The sequence below is a fragment of the Glycine max genome, chromosome 2 (assembly GCF_000004515.6).
Source record: "Glycine max cultivar Williams 82 chromosome 2, Glycine_max_v4.0, whole genome shotgun sequence".
NCBI classification, from domain to species: domain Eukaryota; kingdom Viridiplantae; phylum Streptophyta; class Magnoliopsida; order Fabales; family Fabaceae; genus Glycine; species Glycine max.
Genome location: NC_016089.4, coordinates 9,595,127 through 9,618,008, shown reverse-complemented (window position 1 = coordinate 9,618,008; position 22,882 = coordinate 9,595,127). Strand labels below are relative to the sequence as shown.

At 31.9% G+C, this 22,882-nt stretch overlaps 2 protein-coding genes across 5 annotated transcripts; both read right to left on the bottom strand.

Annotated features, from left to right (window-relative positions):
• Positions 1 to 5,140: 5,140 nt before the first annotated feature.
• Positions 5,141 to 9,005, bottom strand: LOC100808561 (piriformospora indica-insensitive protein 2). Of its 3 annotated transcripts, none has more exons than XM_041011958.1 (3): positions 8,818 to 9,005; positions 7,059 to 7,291; positions 5,141 to 6,442 (listed from the first exon to the last, which is right to left on the bottom strand). In XM_041011958.1, the coding sequence occupies exons 2-3, from the start codon at positions 7,266 to 7,268 to the stop codon at positions 5,252 to 5,254; spliced, it is 1,401 nt and encodes a 466-aa protein (XP_040867892.1). In that variant the 5' UTR covers positions 7,269 to 7,291; positions 8,818 to 9,005; the 3' UTR covers positions 5,141 to 5,251. The 3 variants fall into 3 exon arrangements, with proteins under 3 accessions (XP_040867892.1, XP_006574887.1, XP_040867890.1); XM_006574824.4 differs by lacking the exon at positions 8,818 to 9,005 and adding an exon at positions 7,501 to 7,991; XM_041011956.1 differs by lacking the exon at positions 8,818 to 9,005 and having other exon boundaries at positions 7,059 to 7,991.
• Positions 9,006 to 11,006: 2,001 nt separating this feature from the next.
• LOC100816589 (protein CROWDED NUCLEI 3) lies at positions 11,007 to 19,524 on the bottom strand. Of its 2 annotated transcripts, none has more exons than XM_006574823.4 (8): positions 19,007 to 19,524; positions 17,486 to 17,695; positions 16,603 to 16,856; positions 16,229 to 16,499; positions 16,032 to 16,115; positions 13,035 to 15,145; positions 11,522 to 11,735; positions 11,007 to 11,438 (listed from the first exon to the last, which is right to left on the bottom strand). In XM_006574823.4, the coding sequence occupies exons 1-8, from the start codon at positions 19,280 to 19,282 to the stop codon at positions 11,223 to 11,225; spliced, it is 3,636 nt and encodes a 1,211-aa protein (XP_006574886.1). In that variant the 5' UTR covers positions 19,283 to 19,524; the 3' UTR covers positions 11,007 to 11,222. The 2 variants fall into 2 exon arrangements, with proteins under 2 accessions (XP_006574886.1, XP_003520054.1); XM_003520006.5 differs by having other exon boundaries at positions 11,522 to 11,732.
• Positions 19,525 to 22,882: the final 3,358 nt, after the last annotated feature.

Sequence of the window (22,882 nt, the reverse complement as noted above, 5' to 3'; positions counted from 1 at the left end):
AGATGACTATATAATTTTTTTTATACCATCAATTCATATCTCTTTTCTTTTTCATAAATAATTTGTAATTAATTAATACATATTTTTCTACTTTCATCTTCTAAACTTGGTTTGATAGGTAAAAGTTTTTTTATGGCATGATAAGTAAAAGATTTAGTTAAAAACTACTATTTGAAAATTATATTTAAAATATTGTTTAATTAATTGATAATGTAAAAGAAATACACAAAAATTTATTTAAATTAAACTAATGAGAAATCATTGCTTAAATATTATGTTTGATAATACAATTTTTTTTATTGTTAGAAGTCTATACAAATATTAAAATAACAACTTTTATTGTTTGAAATCCTAAAATTTTTCATTTGCTTAAATTAATTCTTTTAAGATATCAAATTTATAATCTATAATCTATTTATAGTTGCTTTTTTAAAAGGATAATTTATAATTTCTTTGTAGTAATATTAATATTTTGAAGCTTCATTGCTTACAATTTACACTTCTTCACATATGAAAACTTTATTCTAACTCTTTAATTGAATTTTAGCACATGGTATGAATTTTATAAAATTTTATAACTGAATAAATTAATTTTTTGTCTAACAATTGACATGATCACATATGCTAGATTTTTTGATAGTGTAATGTGTATACAAACAAGAGAAAAAAAAAATCAAATTGAGCATGAAGGAAAGTTATTTGGCTACTATCTACAAATAAGACGTTGCAAATTTCATGAGGTTGAATTGCAAGAATATGCATCATATCTTCCTGATTATTCTCATCTTTGGTGGAAATCAACACAGTAATTACTTTCTCTAAGTGTATGATCCAAGTTAACTTACCAATCTTGTTGTAACTTATCATGAATGATTTGTATAATTTAGGCATACACTTGATATGGTGGGAAAATGGGGGTGATCTTTGAATAGCAAGCTTCGAGTTCATGCATAATTCCACCTAAACAGTAAGAATTTCAAATTCTCTCCTCCCACACCGTAGGCGGCCCACGCACCCTAGCTCTCGTTCTCTCTCACACTTTTGTTCTGACCGTTCTCTCTCACTATGACTGCAGGTTTCTTAACTCCTTCAATCTAGATTCTAGGCTTTGGACCTCGAAAAACTAATCTCTCTTTTTGTTTATCTTCGTTCCCTTTCTCTAATGATTTCACCATTCAACAACAATTTCTCTCCATAACCATTGTTATAATCATCAACAATAGTGCTTCAATCATCAAAACCCTAGGTTGGTTTCTCTTTTTCTTTTTCTTCTTTTTTTCTCATTTAATCTCAAATTGCACGTACAATCTTCTATGCCCTCATTTTTTAGTGAGTGAGATATCAAGTGTTTGGTTTTACATTTTGTGCAATCGTGGAATTGGAATTCGATAATTAGAATTATGCATTTTTGCTTTCATGTGATTTGATAATTTTGGGTCGATTTGGATTGTTGAAGTATGAATAATTGAATAGAGGGATAGAGAGAGATTGCATTGAACAACTCAGGCTTAGTAAGAGTGCATCTTTTAACTTTTGTAGAATTTTACAAGAGAAAGGTGGATTAGTAAGAACAAGAAATGTTCTAACAACTGAAGAAGTAGCAATGTTTTTACATATCCTTGCTCACAACCTAAAGTATAGGGTAGTGCAATTTAGTTATTCTAGATCTAAAGAAACCATAAGTAGGCAATTCAATGATGTCTTGAAAGCGATAATGAAAGGAAGCAAAGATTATTTGAATTTTCAATCATGTACTTTAGAAGGTGTAGAATCAAACAAGTGGAGATGATTTGAGGTAAGTTCATCAATTGTTACGAGAGATTAGTAAATTATAAAATTTTCTTAGAATCTAAAAAAATTATCTTGTTTCTTGATGAGAGACCTAGATATCGTAATAGAAAGGGTGATGTTTCTACAAATATGTTAGCCAATAATAATCCGGATTTAAGGTTTATCTATGTGTTACCTAGGTGGGAAGGGTCTATAGGAGATTCTCGAGTATTATAAGATGCATTACATTGTCAAAACAAACTTGAAATTCCAATTAGTAATATCTTAGTAATATCTCTTGGAAATAGTTCTTTTTTTTATGACACTAAGCACATGATCACACTTGAGAATGAAAATTCTTGGAATGAATATTACATTATAAGTAATCTTTTATACATTGCTACTTGTTATTCAAAGTAGACTGGGCTTGAGTTTTTTTTTCTAGTCACATAAATCAGCTAAACCATTCCATTCAAGGTGTTTCAAAACTGGAATGATACTGTATTTGTGTACTAAAGATAGAGCCACTAATCATGGAGCTGAAAATGCTATGGATGCTGATGAAACGATGAGTAGAGAAACAAATGAAATAAAATTCATGGGTTTAGGTGTTACTGTTGCTATAGACTTAGAAGAACCAAGCTCTAATACAAAATAAAAAGGATAAGGTTTAACTTTTTTTGGCACATATTTTTCACAAGGAAAAGATTGGAGAAAAAAAAGTAATAACAATTTCTTTGGATAAAATGACCAACTCTTTTGACCAAATGGTAAGAAAGATGGATGATAAAGTCGATGATGAAAATATTCAAAAAAGTATTAAGTGAGACAACTTTGATACACCATCCAAAGCAATTGCTTGTGCACTAGCATTGCCCTCCACTTTAAACACCACCAAAGTCCATTAATAAAATCACTGTACCATTGCCTACCAACCTACCCATTTCATCATCAAGAACACAGGAATCCCTACACCCGTATAGGCTCATAGGGTTTACCTTCACATTTCACATGCACCCAATTAAAGTCATAATAAATAAATGTCTTTGCCTTGGAAATCAAAAGGTAGAAATGCCAAAGCCTCATTCCGGATTCTGTCTCCTAATTCCTCCTAACTTGCCAATTGCAAATGTTCATAAAATGAATAATTGTATAAGACACAACAAACATGAACCCAACAAAAGGACAGAAAAAAAAAATTAAGTACAAAATTGTAGAACTAACAACAGATAACCACATTCAATTTGAGTTATAACTAGACACTATATTTATCTCAACTCCAATAATATTAAATAAAATCAAGTCAATTTATTGACATAATATATCAATATTACCTTTATGTACATAACTAAATTGTAGAACAAGTATAAAACTAAAGTTAAGGTGTATTTCATAATGTTAACAGTAAAAAAATGTTATTCTCATAATCATAAAATCTCATTTGACTTGGAAGTCGAAGTCATAGGTTGTTTATAGACATTATATTCTCTTAATTCACCAAAATATTTTTAACTAGATAGAAAAATGTAATGATTCACCAAACAAATAAGCAGATGATGCCTCTAATTAAGAATCCTAACGACATATGTAAACTTGTCATCTAAACAAATGTTAACAACAATAAAACCAATATGCCTTTTTTAGTTTACATGTTTTGTTTCCAAGTTTGTCATTAAGCTACTACATCTGTAAGTTGAAAAAAAATCCTTTAACTGCTATTGCAATTTTTTAATTGTTTTTATAGACAACTGCTTTTGCAAATTACTGCCTCACTATTTTATTTCAACTATTTGAATTCTCAGTCTCGCACAATAGTTCATTGTAATTATAAAAAATATTTAAATATAAAACAAATTCAATTTCAAAAAAATAAAACATGAGGGTAGACATACATTTGTTCTTGTCTTTCCGCTAGTCAATAAAAATATAATATTGTGATATTCAAATTACAAAATATTATCCATTAAGTCTTATTATTAAGACATGATTAGTGAACAAAATATATTTTTTGAAAGAATAAAGAATATCAAACAAATTGCAACAACCCAAAATATAATATAAATTCAACTTCAAGATACACTAGATATAATTTCTAAAACTTAAATTTATCAAAATTAACTTGAGTTAAGTTGGTAGGACACATCACGAACGCAATGACTCATAAAAAATGAGTAAGTTTGTTTAAACTTATTTCTTGAAGAAAAAAAAACATTTATTTCAATAAAATAAACAAATTTTTTGTTTTCTTTGTATGTTTGTTTAAATTGTTTGTGCTTTAAAAAATTATTTTTTGTTTATTTTGATAAGCAAAGCAAATCCTATTTCCTTATTAAAAAAAATTAAAACATTTTAATTAATTATTTTTAATTTAAACAAACCAGTCCAGTACCGCTCCTCTAGGTTCCTTTCAAAATTCATTTTGTTCTTACATGATACACAAAGAAATCAATTCCTCTTAAAGCAACCCACATATTTTACTATTGACAGCAAAATTTTACCCGGAGCACAAATTAAATCAGCAAGGATAAGAAGATTAACAATTCCTACATAGTTAGTTACTACTCACACTTAAAATGTGACTATTCTTAGCGCACAAAATACAAATAGTGAAATCGAATGATAAGTTCAATTATTTGTACGATAAAAACACAAGTGTACCAAGTACCAACATACACTGTTAGGTTCTCGGCCATTAACAATCCCCTGTACAACTGTAAAAAGCTGTAACTTGGAGACTATAAATTACTGTTTTGTATTCCATTTGTAGAGGGCCCCCGCAATGGTTTCTTGTTTGAACATTGGAAAAGCACGTATTCAGTACTACTAGTAGCGGTGACAAATTGAGAATAAAAGATTTGATAAACAATATCATTTATTCATGCAATTGTGATCATATTCTTATGCCCTCAAATATAAGTAATATTTTTTTTCTCAAATATAAACAAATATCATTTATTTATGTCTTATTTAATAAAATTCTTTTTTAAATATTTTTCATTTAATAAGGTTAAAGATTTTTTTTATGATTGATATCAAATTTCAATGAAGGATAATTTAAGAAAAATATTTATTTTTTAATTAAAAATAATACAATATAATAAAATTAATTAATTTTCTTAATATGCGTGAAATATGTGTTTTTCTAGCTTATAATCAAGAATGGAAGAAATATTGGATAGTGGTTACTAGAAACTAATATGTACAAAATATTAAATAAATCAAATTGGTCCAATTAGTAAAAATAACTCTAGTGACATTAAACTCAAAACTTAATTCACCAAAATTTTGTTCAACAAAACATAAAATATGTACAAACATTAAATAAGCAAATTAAATTAGCTGAAGTAAAGTAAGATCAGGCCAACTAGCAAATTGAAAAAGACTGTTAACTTATATCACAACAAAATACAAAAGTACAATAGAGGTTGCTGTAATTAATACCCCTACTAAAAAGTTAAAGCCAAAGTTTCACTACTCTTGATTAAAGACCTAAATAAGAATTTAAGAGAACTAGAAAAATCCACCAGAAGCCATTAGGAGCATGGCTCAAAGAGGCCAGGGAATGGAAAGTCCTCTTCACATACCCATCATTTGTATTAGATTCTAGCAATTTGATCTCTTGCTGGCATGGTTTTACCCCATATGGAACATGACTTGTTGACATTACTCCAAGATGGTAGCAAAGGCTAGGGTTGTTCCAGGCCCCAAAACGTGTTCCCATTTTTCCATAAAACTCCATAGAGAATTTAAGCTCTCCTACCAAATTGTTGCCACTAACATATAGTGCATTGAGACAAGGAAGAGTAGATAGTTTTGGTGAAAGGTTGCCTGTGAGGTTGTTGTCACTAAGGCCTAAAAACCTCAACCTCTTTAATTCTGACATAGACTCAGGAATTTCCCCTTTCAACCCCATGTTAGATAGGTCCAAAATGACTAAGTTATGAAGGTTTTCCCACTTCAGGGTCCTGATATCTCCACCTATTCCATTGTTGGACAGAACCATTTCCTCTAAAGAATACATATCTTGAATACTCAATGTCAACCCTCCAGAGAATCTGTTATTCCTAAGATCCATAAGGGTCAGATTCTTAAGATCAGCAAGTTCTTTCAGCAGATTCCCCTCCAAATGGTTATGGCTCACATCAAGCTTCAAAAGGGAAGTTAAGCTTCCAAGTGTCGAAGGTAAAGTCCCAGATAGTGAATTTCTACTTAAATCAAGAATTAATAAGTCACTTAGTGCACTAAAAATATCTGGAATGTGTCCACTAAAATAGTTTCCAGCAAGAACAAGCCTCTTCAACTTGTTGAGGTTACCAATGTCTGGTGGAATTTCACCTGTTAAACCATTTTCTAATACTACTAGTGACTGAAGGTTCTTGAGGGCACCAAAACTTGAAGGAATTTTTCCAATGAGACCTCTATTTGATCTATACTCAAGTGATTCTAAGCTGCCAGCAAGCTTTTCCCAGTGAGCATTGGGGATGGTAGCTTGATGATGCTTGTGTTGTGATTCAAAGCACTTGAAGAGGGATAGAGCTTTAAGGTGCTTCAGCTCAAACAACTGTGGTCTGAATTCCAAATTTTTGGCACAACTTAGAGAATTGTCGTGGATTGGTCCAATGTTCAAGACAGTAACATACCAAAATCCATTAAACAGATCACAAGACACCCCCTGCAGCAGAAAACAATAATAAATACGAATTTAACAATATTTTAAGATCAAACTGTTTTGGAAATTTTATAATTCTTGGTTTAATAGTAAAGATTTTGATTACATGGCTTAATATGCAACAAATACAATGGCTACTTAACTTAATGCATGCAACATTTTTCAAGGACCAGTTTCATTTATGGGGAAAAAAAGATAAAATAACTGATACTCATACTTTTGGAAAGTATCATTCATCATTGTGTAAAAGAAGCTTTAAACAAGAATAATTTTTTAACTGTAGATTTGGCAAAATTAAGCCAAATGATTTTCTTTTCCTTTGGCTTGCTGCAGAATGCACAGAAGCTAAAGTTCATCTAACAATTAATTTATAAAATTTTCAAAGCCTCATTTACTTCCATAATGATAATAATAATGACTAATTGATTACCCTGGAATCTTTAAGGCAAAAAATAATAATAATTTGAAATGTTCTCAAGCAAGGATGGTTTCATAACTTAAATCAGAAATAATTTAAAATATCCAAGCATTATCCATAGCACAATATAAAGGTAGTTTCTTGGAAATTTTACAATATGATGATTCTACTGTCTAGTCATTCAGAAGGGTCAAAAAGTACCTGAATAGGAGTCCAACCACAAGGATCTGGATAGAGATCTGAGCCATTCCACCAATTACCAACAAAGCCTTGAATGGTGGAGTATAGAGCATCCCTCTCTGCCTTCTCCATTGGAGCCATGTCAAGTTCTACTTGTCCATAACACCATGCACTCAGAAAGATGATGAAGAGAGCAATGATGGCTTGACAAAAAGCCTTGAAGTTCCTCATGAGGTTATTGAGTCAAAGCAGCCCTATCAGGCACAGAATAAACTCAAGATGGATGGAGCAAAATTGATGAAACAAACACAACAACAGAAGGAGCAAACTTGGCTAGAACTCTAGTGCGCAATTTGCATTATGGTTTTCATAGACATATTCACTTTTTTTTTCAAAGAAACAACATCCAGCTAAATTACAAGAAAAAGGACAGACAAAGGAGGAGGAAGAACAAGTGACTTACTCCCTCAACAGTAAAGAGCATACCAAGACAAAACAAATACCAACATGGGTCCCTACAGAAAAACTAGTGATATTTTTAACTGGTGATACTTCGGTGCAACAAATGGAACAGATTCTAGCATCAAGAAAGGAAGAACAGGATCCTGAAATTGTGGTCAAAGTTAACAGAAAAAAGAGAGTAATGCTAGAGGAAAAACAAAAGCATAACAAGAAACCTGAACTCTTTTCTTCCTTGTGTTTATGGAAAAGCTAAGGAAGTAGTATATATCAGATATAAGAGAACAACACGAGATGTTATTATGCTAGCACAGTTCTCAAAGCTTAAAGTCATAATATTAATGAGTCTAATATGGCCAGAGCTGTAGCAAGTGACTGAAAGCCTATATATAAGATGAAAGCGAAATCAGGTCTGCAAATTGCTCACTCTTTCTGATTCTATTATTGAATTCTCATTATTATTAGTATTATTATCATTATTGTTGAGGGTAATGCTAACCTGTGCCAAAGACACTGGTTAAGAAAATAATAAATAAAAAGTTTTCATTAAAAGTTTACTTATGATGGGGTTGTATTAAAAATCACAGAAGAGTGCACTAATATATTTTTCGATACAAACTTTCTACTTTGATTCTTTAACCAATATCCCTAAATACTGATTAACATTTTCCTATTGTTAAAATTTAATTTCTATGTCTTGTCAATATAAACACTCTCAAGTAGTCCAAAATAGATATGACTTTTAAAGTAGATACTAGATACTATAAAAGTCAATAAACATACCATAAAACAATTCATAATTGAGAAACAGCATAAAAATCATTTACATTGTGTTTACTTTTATTATTATTAGATAGATGCAAATATAATAAGCCATATTAAGGTGCGTTTGGATTTCCACCAAAAGTACATGTTTGAGAGTAAAATCAGTTTAAGATCATGTTTAGTTACCACCAAAATTATGTTTGAGAGTAAAACTTTGTTGGGATATCCAATTCAGGAAAAGTAAGTCTTGTGATACTTTTGCAAACTTTAATCCAAACATGTACTAAAAAGTTAAGATAATTATGAAAAGTTTATGATTTTGGGAGAGGGGGGGATAGATGAAGATAAACGGTATTAGTAGGGGACCATGATGCATGCAAAAAAAATAAATGAAAGGTGCATGTAAGTGCATGCAAGACAAACTAGGCTTTTATCTGTTATTATTGCCTTGTTGTCTTGTTTGGTGGTGGTGACCTGGGGGGTTTTTAACAGCCCTCTGAAACTGCAGAGGAAAAAAGGACAACATACAACAGTGGCTTTGAAAATAGAAGCTAACCATATTGCTTGATTGCAGTTGGGTCGTGAGGAGGACCACACTTTGTACCCAAAAACAACCTGAGTCTTTGCTGATCCTCAAAATTTGTAGCCTGGGGTATGAATTGAATTCGTGTCTCAGCAAAAAGCAAAAAGAGAAGAAAATTGGCAATTGTGAATTCATTTCTTCCCCTGCTTTTTCTGCAGCGTATGATTACAAATAAATTAAAATAATCATTAAGTGCATGTTTGTTTCTTTCTTATGTGTTTATGTGAACGGAAGAATTTTTGCTTTGGCTTCACATTATTAGAGTTTCACGTAAAAAGTATATTTTTCTTGCTTTTATTCAACGTCCTTTGGAGCCTCTTTAAGTTCCAAAACAAACATTCCAAGTAGTTTGTGCACAATTTGTAAGGATCAACTTGTGTTGGTCATAATTTAATTTTTAAGTTTTGCATTAAACATTCCGAGAGGAAATTTTATCCAGCTAAAACAAAATTGATTCCAATGTTTAATTACTCATTTGTTCCTTATAATTTTACTATTCGTACATTGTAATTTATAATTTGAAAGTATTTTTTTAGTTTCTATAATTTATATTTTAATTTCCTTTTAATCCTTATCGTTTGTATTTTAATTCTCTTTTAGTTCCTATAATTTGATTGTGGTCTTTTTAGTTTTTTATCATTTATATTTTAATTAGCTTTTAGTTCTTGGTACAAATATATATATATATATATATATATATATATATATATATATAATTAGTTATAAATTATCTCATGATAAATTTATGCTTATTAATATTTTTGTATTTAATTCTCATTGAGAATATTACACTCCTAAGAACTAAAAAAAAATTAAAATATAAATTATAGGACTTAAAAAAATTACTTTCAACCTATAACATTAAAAAAGAATTAAAATATAAATTATATATACGAAAAAGATCACTTATAAATCATAAGGATTAAAAGAGAATTAAAATATAAATAATAAGGACTAAAAAAATCCTTCAAACTAAAATTAAAAAATATGAATAATGGAACTAATAACCAAATGAATAATCAAACCCCAATAAAACATGACTGTGGTTCAGAAAAATATTGAAAGTGTTTTTTTTCCTCTGGTAACTGAACGGATATGCAACTACTTAATTGACTCATTTTAAATTCGTGTGCATCGGTAGTTTTCGTACTCTCTTAAAAAAAAGGTAGTTTTCGTACAAATTAGCAATCCTGCATTATACCATAGGTTGCATGTTTGGTACTAAGCAATAACTCTTTCTTAATAATAGTTTTTTATAATTATTTAAGAAATTATTAAAAAATTGTTTCCAATAGAATTTAATTTTTAACTGATTTCAATAATGTGTGATGGCATGTCCCTTACCATGCAAATGAGATTTTTGTTATTAAAAAAAGTTATTTTAAAATAAACTGATTCCGACACGCTTTTAATATTAAGCTTTAACGCTTGACTAATCTCATTAATAAGGCTTCACCATCAACAACGATACATCCACCATGCAAATGAGATGTGATGAGATAATGAGATAATAAACGAACTAAGTAGTCTATATGTACATTCCACTAATGAAGGGAAAGAGGGGAAAGAGCAAAGAGAATGAAAACAATGATTAAATATATAATATTGGTAATAGTAATTTATTTTATTTTTAGTAAGTTCCCATTAGAGAGCATTGTAATATTCTCCAATTGTAGGAAGAATGGAAAGGATATGCTAAAATCACAAAAGGCTAAAGAATCCTAGCCAAGCCTACAGCCAACAGGCTTAAAGTTAGGCCTAACGTAGGCTCGTAAGTCTTTTTCTCCCCTATGTTTCCTCTGGCTACCCTCTAGCTAGCAAGTAATTTAGGATAGCACCATGCAGAAAAAGTCATTAATAAGTACTTATTTAGGATAGTAATTATTTTATTTTTATTTTTCCCAGAAGCATGCGATTTTATGCAGACTAGGGTCTAGGTGTTCACAATTTGTATTCAAGAGAAATATATCTTTATTTAATTTATATCGCATTTATAGGAAGCCTTTTGTTTAGATATGAACTTCCATTAATCACTGGCTCACTGCACATGCTCCAAATAAAGTTTTGAAACATCGAAGTACTTGCTTAATTTTATCAATTAATGCAAACATTAATACTGAAGTTTAATACGTGATACAGATGGATTCACCCCTTTAGTTCAATTTTGGGAAGAAGCAAGCACCATCCTTTCTTAAGCAGCAAATCTTTTCGCAAGAGAACAGTTATTGAGAACACAGGCAGCAGAACAATGCTTCTCATCTGCCAGTAATAAATGCCAAAACAAACATGGAAGTTACTCCGAAGTAATATTACATGCCTAATCTCCTAAATAAGGAATGATGACATATGTATATCTATTTGTGATATAACTACTTCCATCACGTTGTAAAAAATCTGAAGATCTTCTTTCCAATGGACACCTCACCCGGATGTTCCTCCTCTTCCTCCTCCTCCTCATCATCATCATCATTTTCAACTTCATGGATTGTGCTTCCATCTTCATCTTGATATTCTGGTGTACCATTTTCCTCCACACGATTCAGAGTCTCAGTTGCAGCAGCATTGTCATCAACAACATCTTTTGGTAGTTCAAACTGTAGAGGAAAAAATCTGTAAAAATAAAATAGAACATATAAAAATTTCAAAGAAATCAATCATCAAAACAAGGCTGTGTTACCCTAACAGCTCTATGATCTGAGAACTCCACAGTCTTTACTGTCGAGACCTGCACCAGGTTTGTGTCTTGTACATTGTCATCATCTACTGCTAATGAAGTTTCAACAACTTCAGGGGTGTTTTTATCACCCTCCAGTTTACCAGCAGCAGCTTCTTTCTCCACACTCTTTGTTGCATTTGATATGTTCTGTGTTGATGAATCTTTGCCTGCACTGCTAAAGAAAATGGGTGAAGTCAAACACTCAAGAAAATTATGACCACTGCACCAAACATTAACAGACATGATGCATGATGGTTTTGCTGCTAAATATACTTACCAGCCACATGCAAGACCTTGAAATAAAACCCTTAAGATCCTCTCACATAAATTCAAATAGCATTAAACAGTAGCTCAATCGAGCAATTCACTTTCCTACTATTTATACACACGTAAAATAATATTTACTATTGGGAAAGTATCCACCACACACTACAGCTGGACAGCCAAGATTGCTAAGCAAATGAGCAAACCAAGATTGTGTGGCTTCAATAAGGATCTTTCTCATTTCAGTTAAACATTCTGAATAATAAAAAAAACTTTATCTCACTATGTAAGGTCTGCTACATGGATCACAATACACCATTATGCAAGGTCTGCTACTCAGTTACAAACCAAATTCTTATCAACTTGAGGTCATATAAACAAATCAGGGTCAGTTAGTTTAAACTTTAAAAATCAATTTTTAAAAAGTGTTTTTTATATAAGTGCTTTTTAAGAAGCAAATAGGATTTGCTTCTTAAAAAAAGCATAAAACTGTTTATTTTAAATAAAAACAGTTTAGACAAACACATCATAAAACCATATAGCTGCTTATTTTATTTAAAAAGCACTTATTTCAAAAAAATAAGCTTAAACAAACTAGCCCAAGAAGTCTCTAACCTTTCATCATTAGTAAAAGAGAATTTATTTTAATAAACATACTACAGAACAGAAACTTCCATCTCAATAATATTTTTTTAGTATCTGAAAAATAGTAATTCTGTCCATATATTAAATAATCTAGCCACTTGAGTGGTTTACGCCGAAAGAGTTCATTTCCCACCACAGTTTAACAAAGACAATATAATAAGTACCATTCTTACTAATGCTGAAATCTAAAGATCACAATGACTAAGCAATAAACAGTTAGAAAGATCGATTGACATTATGATCTATTATTACCAAACGAAGCAATCTTCGAAATCACAATGATAAAATCAAGCCAATCAGTGCAACAGATTGGAACAACACATTCTTTCTTTATTCCTTTTTAGGAAGGGGGCAAGGGGAGGAGAAAAAAATGACAGATTAGTCCTTCAGAGTAAAAATTAACCATGAATTTATTTCAAACATATCATTAATCCAAACAGCAATACCCACATATATTCAATTTACACCTCATCCTAGATAATTATCCCCAAAAAATAAACGCAATCAGTATAACATATAATGTAAACTGCTATTGATCCCAGATGAGGCCTGAGACTAAACTTACATCTTATGCCGCCTGAGATTGTATCGCTTCTCCCCAGTAACTTGCGTCAGTGGAGCAACTGTTTGCCTCTTCTTCCTGCGCCCACCAGCTGTAATACTATCTGATTGTCCTTCACTATCACCAGCATTCTGCTCACTTTCTGTAATCCTAGAAGTTTGTGCCCGTTGCCGTTTCCTTCTAGTGTTACCAATGGCTTTCTCAGTGTGACTGGAGTCTTCTCGACTGTCTTCTCTGATATGATCAGTATTGAGAGACTGCAAGCTTGCATTTTCTATTTTCTTTGGGGCTTTTCCTAGGAACTCCTTGGCCTCTTCAACAACAGCCTTCACTGAGCGTGTTCTAGCAATTCCAGATTTGCTTTTCCTCCCAGGTTTGCGCCGACCAAGCTTTGGAACAGACTGCTGCGAATCACCTGGATCTCCATCTACAAAACTATCCACGCGGCTGTGATCACCCACGGATAGAGAGTATTCATCACCAACCTCTTTACCAATGTTATCAGATTGGAGGTGTGGTGTATCTGAAGAGTGATGTGCCATCCCACCTGCTGGTTGACGTTCGTCAAAAATAACTCTAGCTCCTATATTAGGAAGAGATGTAGGCAGCTCCTCATCTATGTTCTCTACACTAAAATTGACATCTGACAGTGGTGATGTCCCAGGCATGTCTAAAGCACCAACAGCATCAGCTCTTTTACTTGGGGACAGATTGAAAATCTTGGTTGTGCATTTACGGAGCCAAGACACAGGCTTTACAGATCCAGAGATGTTAAACTCAGAAGCAGCTATATTGTCCTGGGAGTTCTTAGGAGGATTGTCATTCAGAACAGGGGAGATAGGTGAGGGAATGGCCACTCTTTCCTTAAAGTCAGGTAACTGAATATCAGATACAACAAAATCCCTAACAACTTCACCACAGCCCTTGCAACTCCTTAGCTTCTCAACAAGTTCAAGAAAATGTTTTCTTTCAGCAACAAGGCGCTCACGTTCCTTCTTAACCTTCCGGCTGAGATTCATAAGCATTTCAGAATCTTCATGCATCTCATGTTGGCCTGACTTCAGTTGCTGCTTGTTCGACTCAAGTACCTTCCTCTCATTTTCTAACCTAATCCCCTCAGCCTTCACTTCTTCCCATTCCTTCTCAGTAACATCCTTCAAGTTATTAATATTATCAAGCTCTCTTTGCATCTCCTCCTGAAAGTTTCTCTCCCTTTCCTGCAAGTCTTTCTCCATTTCCTCCTGTCTTTTCTGGATTTCATTCTCAAGATTCCTCATCTTCAATTCAAAATCTTGAAGCATTTGTGCCTTTTCATTTTTCACCTTTTCAGACAAAAGATGTTTCTCTTGCTTCATTGAATCTCTAAATGATTCCTTCTCCGATTCAAGCATCTCCAGTTCTTTCTTTATATGATCTTGCATATGTTGTTTCTCACTTTTCAACCTTTCTTCTTCACTGTTCTGAAATTTTCTTAAACTTTCTTTCTCCATATCAATACCATGCTGCTTATTAGTAATTTCTGCTCTTTTTTCATCCAGCACTTCCCACTCTTTCTCAAACCTCTGTCTCTCCTCCCTTAAGTTTTCAGCTTCCTTCATAATAAAGTCCTTCTGCAATCTGGTATGCTCTATCTCCTGTTTTAGTTCCAATTGCAAACGAGAATGCTCTGCCCTATCATCTTCAGTAAGCTTCAAATTCTCAGTCTCTTGGCATATTTGCAACTCCTTCTGAGAAATCTCAGCTTTCATCTTCTCAAGTTCAGCATTTAAATTCTCCAGGCTCTCCCGGTCAGCAAGCAGTTGTTGTTTTTCCTTCTCCAACTCTTTCTCTTTAATTATCATAGTCTTTTCTTTCTCCTTTAAGGATTTCAACTTTGCTTCAATCTCCTTATTTTGCTCCTTTATTCTCTCAGCCTTCTTATTCAAGGCCTGCTCTTCTTTTCCAACCTTTTTTTCCCTATGGTTGACTTCGACCTCCCTCTGCTCCAAGGCTTCCTCCTTGCTGCTAAACTCCTCAACGAGGGATTTCTGCTTTTGTTCCATTTCAAGTTCAACCTGCTGCAACTTTAAATCCAGAGTAGCCTTTTGTTCACCAAGGAGCTTCTCGATCCCCTCCTGTAGGAAACACAGGTTCAACAGTCAGAATGCAATACAATCATGTAAGTTACTCAAGACATACATGTTCTGCTCACAAAAAACATTATATTTAGATGTCACAAGACTATGGGTTTATATAGTGAATTCGCATTTTCAATTTATTTCCCTACTTGGCAAAAGTTGTGTAAAGTTGTCATTCCCATATTGACCATATAGGCATTCAGTTAAGCAAATGATTCTTTAAACTATCATTAATGTATAATGCCTTCAGTGTTTGATCTCTCCCTATGATGCAAACTTTATCCTTAACAAAGTAGTAAGTTCTAATTAGTTAAAAGTTACTCTGATATTTCCTTTTCCTGTAAAAAAGTTAAAAGAAATAAACGAACTGATAACACGTATGTAAGTATTTAGTATGCTATTTAAAATATTAAAATTCTTCGATTTTACTATGAAATACATAAATGAAATTTGAAAAGCAGATGTCAAGATAGCAAAGCATTTCTAATATTACAGCCAGAGTTTTTAATTGTGAATTGTGGAATAATGTCTGCGTGGGACACTGTAGGATGCAGAAACTAAAAAAAACGTCTTAGCCCTAGAAGCATTCATTCATTCAAAATGGAGTTTACTCTGTTCTCTTAGAAATGATTAAAAGATCAAGTCATCTCACTTTACATCACAATATCACTCTTGCATCTCAGCAAGGCCAAAAGCAGATGCATCATGTTAAGCATCTTTGAAATCTAAATATTTCAAAAAGATACACGTGTATCTCAACAATATCTTTCTTGGATTTCATTTCTAGGCAGCATGTATTAAGCAATTATAAATTGATGTATCATGCAAACAACTTTGCACAACATTTTATTCTATTGTAAAGTCACCAGGTTCCCAGACTCACTCTTTCTCTAGCACTAAGCTTTAGTTCCAGTGCAAGCAATTCTTTCTCTTTCATCTCCAGCATGCTCTTTAAAGAATTCACTTTCTGCAACCAGAATCACAACACATAAATAATGGAAAGGATCAGGAAATACATGTTTGCATAAAAAAACAGAACACACAAGTCATTGATACACAATGAAAATGCACAAAATGCACCTTCTCTTCCACATCTAAATCTGCTACTCTTTGGATTATCTCAGCTTCCTTTTCTTTCACTAAAGAATTAGATGAATCAATTTTCTTCTCCAACACTTCAAGGTCTCTTTCTTTCTGCTTAAGGTTCTTCTCAGTTTCAACTATCTTTTCTTCTTTCTCACCAAGATTTTGCCTACCATCACATAGCATATCTTCTCTTTGCTTTAGCTTCCTTTCCCAGTCCTTCAAATCTTCCCTTTGTTTGTAGAATGTTGCCTCAAATGATTCTCGACTGCAACGTACAATACCAACTTAATGAATTAAGCCACAATGCAAAAGAGCTGAAATAACATGATGTATAGAAACATCCATAAAATGTAGTGCATAGAGCATACTCAGTAGCTAAAGACAAACGCTCCTTTTGAAGCAAACTTTCACGAACATCCACCTGTCGCAATTTCATATCCAGCTCTGCATTTTTTCTGTTTATCTCAGCAAGCTTAGCTTCTGCATCAAGCAGTTTCTTGTCAACCACCGAAGACTTCTCTTCAATTCCATCAACCAATGCGTTAGCTTTAGCTAGCTTTGTATGAGAGGAAGACTTGACTTGGGCATGCTCTTCTTGCATTGCACGCAGAGCTCTCTCAAGCTGCAATTGATTGATTACCAAAACATCAACATCAAATCAAGGACCATCTACACAGACATCTCAAGCGACAACCCAAACAAATCCAAAAATGTCGTACAAATCTTGTCATAAAATTGAAATAGAAATAAATTGATGAGGTATTGAACAACATGAAGATCCATAAGGAAAGAGAACATGTATCATGGCGAATAATTTAAGGCCTACTTGGTTTGAGAAAATCATTTTTATTTTCACTACTCCTGTTTTTTGTTGTTTTCACCATTTCTTATACAAATCTTCGAAAACAAGAAACCTAGTGAATATAAAGTGACATTTTTGTAATAATTAGTATAGGAAGGAAACAAAAACAGATAAAATTATGGTTTTAAGCACGCCATAATTTTTATCCAATATCAATTGTGGTTTTTATGGAAGGGTAATGCCTAAATACTGCATAATGAAGCTCAAGGTAAGGGGGAAAGTGCAGAAGAGAGGAAAAATTTAAATCCCAATCACCTATGATTAGCTCTTCCAACACTGACCAAAGTAAAAATGAAGACAAGATCAACAGAAGAAAGGAGCAAATAGCAATGCACGCAAGTAGACAAATCTAACAATCATATATATAATTGATGATAAAAAAAACATACATCAGCCCCACATTGCCTCTCTGTGCTTAATGCTTTCTTCAAATTTTCCTCTCGCTTCTCAACTTCAAATAATGCAATTAAATGTGCTGACTGTTCTCGTTTTAGAATCTCTTCAGTTTCAGCTAGTTCTTGCCTCAGCTGATCAAACTTTGAATTCCATTCTTTCTTCTCAATCAATAGGAGGCCCATGTTGTATTGGTAGTCAAAAAGCTATAAAAAATGAAAGGAACCAAATAGTTCATCAATGATCAATCATCAGAGATAAATGATTTCCACAAGAACATGCTTTTGCAATAAAATTCAATGATGGGAAAGTTAGCAACCATAAAATATTTCATAAATTGTAATGCAAAGGCCACCAAAGAATTTGTTTGGTTACACACATAGATATGTTCATGTATTGGTTACAAATGTAGATATGTTCATGTATTAGTTACAAGCGTAGATATGTTCATGTATTGGATGCTTCACCAGTACATATCATGTGTTAGAAACCACTAATTACAATGAATCTTAATTTTAAAGTGGGTCAAATTATTTTCTTTTCTCAGTGTTTTGCTACCAGTGGGCAATAGGCAGTGGTTTATGTTAACAAGAAGATGTCCAAGAAGTGTGCACTTAGTTTGAGTTTGAAGAATTACAATTACATATTTATTATGTTTTATATATTAATATGTATATTATATTATTCACATATCTATATACGTATCTTCCCCCATATCATTTTCTATATACCATAAGAATAGTTGAATTGCATCACCATAGAAAACTTGAATCGTATTCAATGGCATATATACACATATCAGTATCTGTTTATCATACTTTCATTCCTGTAAAAGTCCTTTTACACATTTCCTACAATATATATATATATATATATATATATATATATATATATATATATATATATATATATTTGCTTTATAAAGTACTGGAAAGCAACTGACAAGGATTTGAAATTTATTGCAGTAAGGAAACTTTTATATGGTCCTCTTCTACCCACTGTTGGCCCATCCAAATTCAAAACCATGTTATAGTTTCAACCCCTGAATCACCCATTTAGATACAATAGCATAAAATACTTTGCCTTCATTACTCTACCAACTACAACGCTTCTTTCACAGCCACATTTGCCAGTAATTTCAGCAACAAATAATGGCTGCATTTTTGGGGAAATGGGGGATCCAAACTCATGTACTTGCTCTCAAGTTCACAGTAGAATCAATCAAAATAGTTCCTTTCTCTAAACCATATCAGCATCGATAGTGACATCAATAACAATATTCAAAACATTGGCGACCAACTGCAACTATAGATTCAAATTGATCAATCATAAATACCAAATACCAAATGCCAAGTACCAATCAATCATAAATTTAAACCACAAAATGTATCTTAATAAGAAAAAAAAAATCATAAAATAACAAACTAAGCAAAAACGCATTAAATCAAACGAGTCAAACCCTAAAAAAGGGTCTCAAACCAATAACGATGAAAATTTGAAAAATTATTGAAACCAACCTCTCTTTCGAGCCTAGAAACCTTCTCCACGAGCGCTTCGTGGTCCTTCCGCTGCATCACAGCCTCGTCCAGCAACCCTAACTTGGTGAACCGTTTCCAGTCCTCGGCGTCCCCCGCGGCGTCAAGCCCCACCGCAACGGTGGTTTCCGTCAGAGACCCCAACGGCGGCGGCGGAGGACCCTCGGCGACGGCCTTGCCCTTCGCGGAGGCGGAACCGCCCCGAAGGGGAGTGAACGCCGCCGCGGCCGGCCACGCCTTTCTCTGCGGCGTGAACATTGCGCCCTCGATGCAACGAAAAAAATCGCCGGAAAAGTGAGAGAAAACGAAACCACGGTGAGGGTTTCGCCGGAAAAGAAATAAGGGAGGGATTGATTTGCGTTTTGGTGAAGTGTGTGAAATTTTTTGAAAAGGGTAATAAAAAGGGTTTTAAAGGTTTTTTGCGAAGAGAAACTCTCGTCCTTTTAGGCTGTAGCAGAGTCTGTATTTTGTACTACTACACCAATTTGGATCTCAATAATTTGAGATTTTTTGTGCGACAAATGAGGATATTAAATTGGGGAAATTAAACGGTCCATTTTTGTGCGACAATATTGTTTGAAGACACTTTTCTAATCTAAATGTTATCATTTAATAGTTCATTGAAAAGTCTTTTTTCAAATACATAATTTTTTTTTATTTAAATTTTTTTTATTTTGTAAATATTTTGTTTACATGAAATAATTTAATTTTTTATATTTGAATTTTTTTATTAGAATAAAAGTAATTTAATCTCAATGAAATTAAATTTTTCATTTTTAAATATTTATTTTAAAATTAAAATTTCAATATTGAATAAAAATAAATATTAGTCATTTTTTAAATACTTAAATATTTAAAATAATTTTATTTTAATATTTAATAATTAAAAACATAAAAATAAATAAATAATAATAATTGGATTAAACAATTTTAAATCTTACATAATATTCTTGTATTAACGTTAAAAAAACTAGGATTAAATAATATTGTAAAATTAAAGATGAATGATATCTAATTTCTTGTTCAATCTAATTCCTTGTAAAAACAATTCAATTATGCAGTCTCCCAATAATTTTTAAAAATATATTGAAAATAAACAATTATATAATTTAAGGACAATCATCTCATACAAAATTCAAATATTAATATTAATTTCATTCTTAATAAGAGAAGAAAATACTTCAATACATATCAAGACCTAAAATCATATATTAGAGGATTCAAAACAAATAACATAGTTAAACATTGTTTGAAGGATCAACTTTTTTTCTTGTTTTGTAAGAATGTAATTCCTCTATTCCTTGTGCACGATAACCTGACATAGAATAAACAAAATAATATAAACCACAACAGGAAGGATAAATAACTTAGTATGACATATGATTCCATTCAATAAAAAAATTAATTGAAATGGGAGTGCAAATTATACCAAGGAAATCACTAATAAGATCTAAATATCTAATCATCTACAATTTCTAGAATATGACAATTCATTCCATTTTGTAAGAGAATGCTTATGTCTAATATGTTCATAATGTTGTTAGTTTAAGCATAAAATTTAAGTTACTCGTATTATGTTGGATATTTCATCATTTCTAAATGCTTTCCATAGGACTTGTAAATGATTTTTCAAAGTGAATTCATTCTCAATTTTGAAGTTGAAGTATTTAAAACACTGCATGTGATTTGGTATTTCATGCTTGCAAATGAGTTGAAGTTGAATGAAAGAGATGTGTCGTTCTCTTTAGCAAGCAAGAGAGGACTAAAAATGGATGAGAACATAAATCTGAGGAACAACTTGCTTTGCAACAAAACTTCCTTGTTAAAATTATCTGACATAATATCTAAGTATTAAATTAGAGTATGGCCGTTTCTATCCAAATAATGAGGCATGATGATGAAATAAAATTCAATAATACAAGCAAGAGTGCATGAATGTAAATAACCAACTATGAGAAGCACATAACAAAAACACATTGCTGTCAAGTGTTGCTAAAATTTTATCACACCTAAAACCCCCCTGCACCTATTCTCACTCTTTCAAATAGATCCCTAACAAAGTGATCTTTCATTACAGAAAATACAGTAAAATCATCATAAATAAAATTTTTACAAGAGTGAAAATATCACTTCAATTAGGCATAAAAAGACACAATTTTTTTATTTGAAAGTGAAATCCTTTAAAAATGACCTAAAGTAAAATTTCAATTCCTACGATTTTAAGTTGGGCCGCCTACGGTGTGAGAGTAGAAAATTTGAAATTCTTACCGTTTAAGTGGAATTTCAATTCCTACGATTTTAGTCTATTAAAATCCTTTAAAAATGACGTAAATTTAAATTTTTTGAAATCTCGTATCCAAACAACTAAATTATAATAGGGATATTTCAAATTCACTAAAAAAATGAATTGTCTTATTTAAATACCCCATCCAAACCTGATGAATTCCAAAGAATTGTTTTCAAGCAATATTGGCAAGGTTAGGATGAACATTATGAATGATACCAAAAGGATGTGGATTTGGAATATAAAAGCTAAAAAATAATTATATCTTTAACTAGCTACCTACAATGTTGCTTAAATCATGTAAGGTTTTTACCATCAAGGTTTAGTCTTCAATAACATTTGTTAATGTTGTTACTAAGTTGATTAAATATTGTAGATATTATATGTGACTGTAGTCTATCAAGAAGACTATAAATTTTGTTGGTGCTTGATTCTTATGATTTCTTCCATCAAATGGATAATATACATAGGTTAAGATGATATTCGGGATCCAAAACAAGGAATTTTCCTTGTTGGTCCTTGGTAGGCACAAAAGATACACAACTTGCAAAGCATGACGAACAAAAATTATATGTCTTCTAAGCATCTAAAATAAGTTTGTTGTCTCAATTGCTTGTAATATATTTTCACTCATTTCAAATGTGTTTCCACTTAGGAGGATGAGTCTCATAGCACCCTTCTTGTGAAACCATTGTAGTGATCATGTAGATCATAATAATTTTGGGAATCCTAACCATGTTGGCTTGGGAGAACTCATTTGAATTGCAAGTGGCCGTTGATTATGAGATTCATTGGTTTCAATACTAACTTACAAGTTGAACTCCTCTCCATATTGCAAAGGCTTAATTTGACTTAGGATTAAGGGTTTTAATATGTGCAATTATACATAAACTCAAAGCTTGCTATTCAAAGATCACCCACATTTTCCCACCATACCATGTGTATGCCTAAATTATACAAATCATTCATGATAAGTTACAACAAGATTGGTAAGTTAACTTTGATCATACACTTAGAGAAAGTAATTACTGTGTTGATTTCCACCAAAGATGAGAATAATAAGAAAGATATGATGCGTATTCTTGTAATTCAACCTCATGGAATTTGCAACGTCTTATTTGCATATAGTAGTGAAATAACTTTCCTTCATGCTCAATTTGATTTTTTTTTTCTCTTGGTTGTATACAGGTTACAATACAAAAAAAATATAGCATATGTGATCATGCTAATTGTTAGACAAAAAAATAATTTATTCAGTTATAAAATTCATACCATATGCTAAAATTTAATTAAACAGTTGAATAAAGTTTTCATATGTGAAGAAGTGTAAATAGTAAGCAATGAAGCTTCAAAATATTAATATTACTACAAAGAAATTATACATTATCCTTAAAAAAAGCAACTATAAGTAGATTATAGATTATAAATTTGATATCTTAAAAGAATTAATTTAAAAAAATGAAAACTTTTAGGATTTCAAACAATAAAAGTTGTTATTTTATTATTTGTATAGACTTCTAACAATAAAAAAACTGTATTATAAAACATAATATTTAAGCAATGATTTCTCATTA

Bases quoted from the DNA above. Each gene is read 5' to 3' on its own strand.
- LOC100816589 (XM_006574823.4), bottom strand. From the start codon at position 19,282: ATGTTCACGCCGCAGAGAAAGGCGTGGCCGGCCGCGGCGGCGTTCACT. The intron at 17,696-19,006 runs GTTGGTTTCAAT...CATTTTTTATAG, and splicing joins TTTCTAGGCTCGAAAGAGAG to CTTTTTGACTACCAATACAA. The intron at 16,116-16,228 runs GTGCATTTTGTG...TTCTGGTTGCAG, and splicing joins ATTTAGATGTGGAAGAGAAG to AAAGTGAATTCTTTAAAGAG.
- LOC100808561 (XM_041011958.1), bottom strand. From the start codon at position 7,268: ATGAGGAACTTCAAGGCTTTTTGTCAAGCCATCATTGCTCTCTTCATC. The intron at 6,443-7,058 runs GTACTTTTTGAC...TTTCTGCTGCAG, and splicing joins GTGGTTGGACTCCTATTCAG to GGGGTGTCTTGTGATCTGTT.